At 40.0% G+C, this 3,654-nt stretch overlaps 1 protein-coding gene across 1 annotated transcript; it reads left to right on the forward strand.

Moving 5' to 3' along the window:
* The first annotated feature begins 1,431 nt into the window (after nucleotides 1-1,431).
* LOC138171728 (olfactory receptor 14A16-like) lies at nucleotides 1,432-2,550 on the forward strand. Its single transcript, XM_069101361.1, has one exon. The coding sequence runs from the start codon at nucleotides 1,618-1,620 to the stop codon at nucleotides 2,548-2,550; it is 933 nt and encodes a 310-aa protein (XP_068957462.1). The 5' UTR covers nucleotides 1,432-1,617.
* The last annotated feature ends 1,104 nt before the right edge of the window (nucleotides 2,551-3,654 follow it).

Raw genomic sequence — 3,654 nt, forward strand, 5'->3', positions numbered from 1 at the left:
CTTTTGTGGTTTGGATTAGATATCTTCTGATGTCCTTTACAACTGCAAAATCTTATGAATTCTGTGAGTACTAGGCTTGGAATGGGTGAGACCTGACTTTAATTTCTCCCTCCTACACTTTTTAGCTATATGACTAAGTGTAAGTCATTTAATTGTCCTGAGTCTCACTCTCCTCATTTCTGTAGTGTCTTTTATGGACCTCTGTCCCCATTCCCACTGCAAATCCTTTTGTTCCTCATGGTAGCTTTGAGAATAAAATGAGATGCTGTATGAAATGGGCTTCCCACAAAGCCAGGGGCTTCCCAGCTCTCAGTAAACTGGAAAATCAGGAAGACTGGGGTGATGACTCCAATTATCTTCCAGTTCTGGAAATGATCAATAGCAAGTATTCCAGTGAAACAGAGGACCAGCAGGCACACCATGGTTCCTGTCAGTCTACCCTCTAGACCTGCAAGCACTATTATCTGACCTGCTGCTGAATACTAAGGATTCCTGAATCTTGCTATTGGCTTCACTGTTGCAGTCTTAGAATTTTCAGACCTTTCCTTCTGTCTTGCAGTAGAACTCTTTGTTCTATGTATGATCTTTCTCCTGGTTACTCCAGAAGGAATGAACTCATTGAGACAAGGGACTGTCTTGGTGTCTTTATATTTGTTATACTTAGAAATTTAGTAGTGCTTGGAATATAGCAAAAACCTGAGGTAGTTGGTGGCAACTGGACCTGAAATCAGGAAGATCTGAATTTAATTTTGGCTTCAGATACTTATTAGCTTTGGGGTACTGGTAAGTCATTTACAATATGTTTGCCTCAGTATACTCTATAGTAAAATGGTAAGAATATCTCCTACCTCACATTGATTGTAAGGAACAATAAGATAAAATGTGTGAAAAAAAGTAAAGAAGGAAAAGGAAGGCAGAAAAGCACTTTGTACAATGCCTGGACATAGTAGGCACAATATATGAATACTCATTCCCTTCCCTAAATGCCTTTTCTTCCACTTAATCTACTTTTTGAAGTTTTAAGTTCTATTTAAATGTCTGTGTACATATATAAAATGATTTTGAATTCATGGTAGTCAATCTCTAGATCTCCTCCAGTTTTTCTAGACTTTTCTATACAATATTGTGCAGCCTAGAGCTGAACAAACTGCTGTAGGGGTGGACCCTTATCAAGACTGAACATCTTTCTGTGGACACTCACTGCCCCTATATTTGTGCATCCTAATATTCTGTAGAAATGACTTCTATGCTCTGGTTTACATCTCTGCTTTTCCATTCTTCTTTTCCAGTCAAAGATCCATTTTATATATTGCTGTCTTCTGCAAAGGGCATCTGAAAAGACATGGAACTGGGCTGGGAAGAATAAGGCATGTCCTCTCAAGCCCTGTCTTTTAGTGGCAGTACACAACTTCAGCTAGGGATTCATTCAGAGGATGATTGACCCCTGCATCTAAGCAGAAGCTCATAAGAATGGAAAAGGTCTTCAAAGATGACCCAAGAGGCTATTTTCCCTTTCAGGACTTTTAATTTAAAAAGGAATCCCATGATTCCCCTAGCTCATTGAGCTATGTCTCCCTGATCCCTTCCCATCTTTTCTTCTGTGTCCCTAGGAAGACGATGGCCAATCACACAGTCATCACCAACTTCCTCCTCATGAGCTTCTCTGATGTCTGGGAGCTACAGATCTTACATGCTGTGCTTTTCTCCCTGATTTATCTGGCAGCCTTGATGGGGAATCTGCTCATTATCCTTGTCACGACCATCGACCAGCACCTTCACATGCCCATGTACTTCTTCCTGAGGCACTTGTCTTTCATAGACCTCTGCTACATCTCTGTCACAGTACCTAAATCCATCCTCATCTCCCTGACCCACAGCAACTCCATCTCTATCCATGAATGTGCCACCCAGACTTATTGTATTGTATTTTTTGCCTGTACTGAGCTGATTCTGCTGACAGTGATGTCCTATGATCGCTATGCAGCCATTTGCTGCCCCCTGCACTATGAGACCCTCATGAGCAGAGGAGCTTGTGTGCAGATGGCAGCTGCTTCTTGGGTCAATGGCAGTCTCTCAGGAATCATGCACACTGTGAGCACTTTCTCTGTACCCTTCTGTAAAACCAATGAGCTTGGCCAGTTCTTCTGTGAGATCCCTCATTTGCTCAAACTCTCCTGTTCGCAGCCAAATTTTGCTGAAATTGGAACCACAGTTACAACTACGATTTTGGGTCTCGGCTGTTTTATCTATATTGTTATCTCTTATGTCTACATCTTTTCCACTGTTCTAAGGATGCCATCCACAAAAGGCAGGTCCAAAGCATTCTTCACATGCCTGCCCCACCTCATGGTGACCACGGTGTTTTTCACGACTGCTTTTGTTGCTCATGTAAAACCTACCTCTGACACCCCTTCTGTGCTTGACCTGTTGGTGTCTGTGTTCTATGTTGTGGTGCCCCCCACCCTAAACCCAGTCATCTACAGTTTCAGGAACAAGGACATGAAGGCAGCTCTGGCAAAGCTGGTAAGGCAGGAGCTTCCTTGTTTATAAAAAAATCTCTTCATCATAAAGGTCATTTCTTTCTTTCTTTTAATCTCATTTTCCAACTTGTTATTGTGAGGATCAAAAGAGATAAGTGGAAAAATGCTTAGCAATACCATTCAACTATTTATTCACCAGGATATTTGCTGTATTGTCCAATTGAATTGTAGCAAGACAACAAGCACTTATTAAATATTTATTATATACAAGATACTGTGCTGAATACTGGGAATGCAAAAAGAAAAAACCTATTGCCTGCCCTCATGAAGCTTACTTTCCAGTGGGAGAAGAGAACACACAAATAGAAGCTACAAAGTGTTGGTGGGATGGAAAGTATCTATTTTGGGACACGGTCTCAAAGTTTGAAAGGTCAGAAGCAGATTCAGGAGTGTAAGGCATGTTAGAGTCATAAGCTTCAACTTGCTCAACTTTAATTTTGAAGGAATTGTACCCCATACCCCTTCAAAATCTTCCTGCTCTGGCCATTATTTTTTTCTATTTGGTGTTTTATTTTCCCCAGTTGTATTTAAGAAACAATTTTCTACATTCATTTTTAAATTTACTTCCAAATCCTCTCCCTCCCCACTCCCCTCATTGAGAAGGCAAGCAATTAGATACAGGCTCTATATGTATGGTCATGCAAATATATTTCCATATTAGTCATGTTATAAAAGAAAATATAGACCAGAATTACAAAATAAAATAAAGGAAGCTTAAAAAGTTTGCTTCAATGTATGTTGAGACCCCATCAGTTCTATCTCTAAAGATGAATAGCATTTTCCATCATAAGTCCTTCAGTATTACCTTGGATCGTTGCATTCATTGCTGACAATAGGTAGTTCATTTACAGTTGATCATATTACAATATCCCTGTTACTGTGTACAACGTTCTCTTGGTTCTCATATTACTTTGCACAACTTCATGCAAGTCTTCCCAGGTTTTTCTAAGAGATCATAATTTCGTATAGCACAATAATATCCCATCACAGTCGTGTACCACAGCTTGTGAAGTCATTCCCCAATTAATGGGCATTCCCTCAATTTCCAACTACATGCCATCAGAAAAGAGCTGTTATCAATATTTCAATGCATATAGGTCCTTTCTCTTTTTTA

The sequence above is a fragment of the Petaurus breviceps genome, unplaced genomic scaffold, assembly GCF_028583685.1.
Source record: "Petaurus breviceps papuanus isolate PSGF00001 unplaced genomic scaffold, PetGlider_PUasm1.0 462, whole genome shotgun sequence".
Taxonomy (NCBI): Eukaryota; Metazoa; Chordata; class Mammalia; order Diprotodontia; family Petauridae; genus Petaurus; species Petaurus breviceps.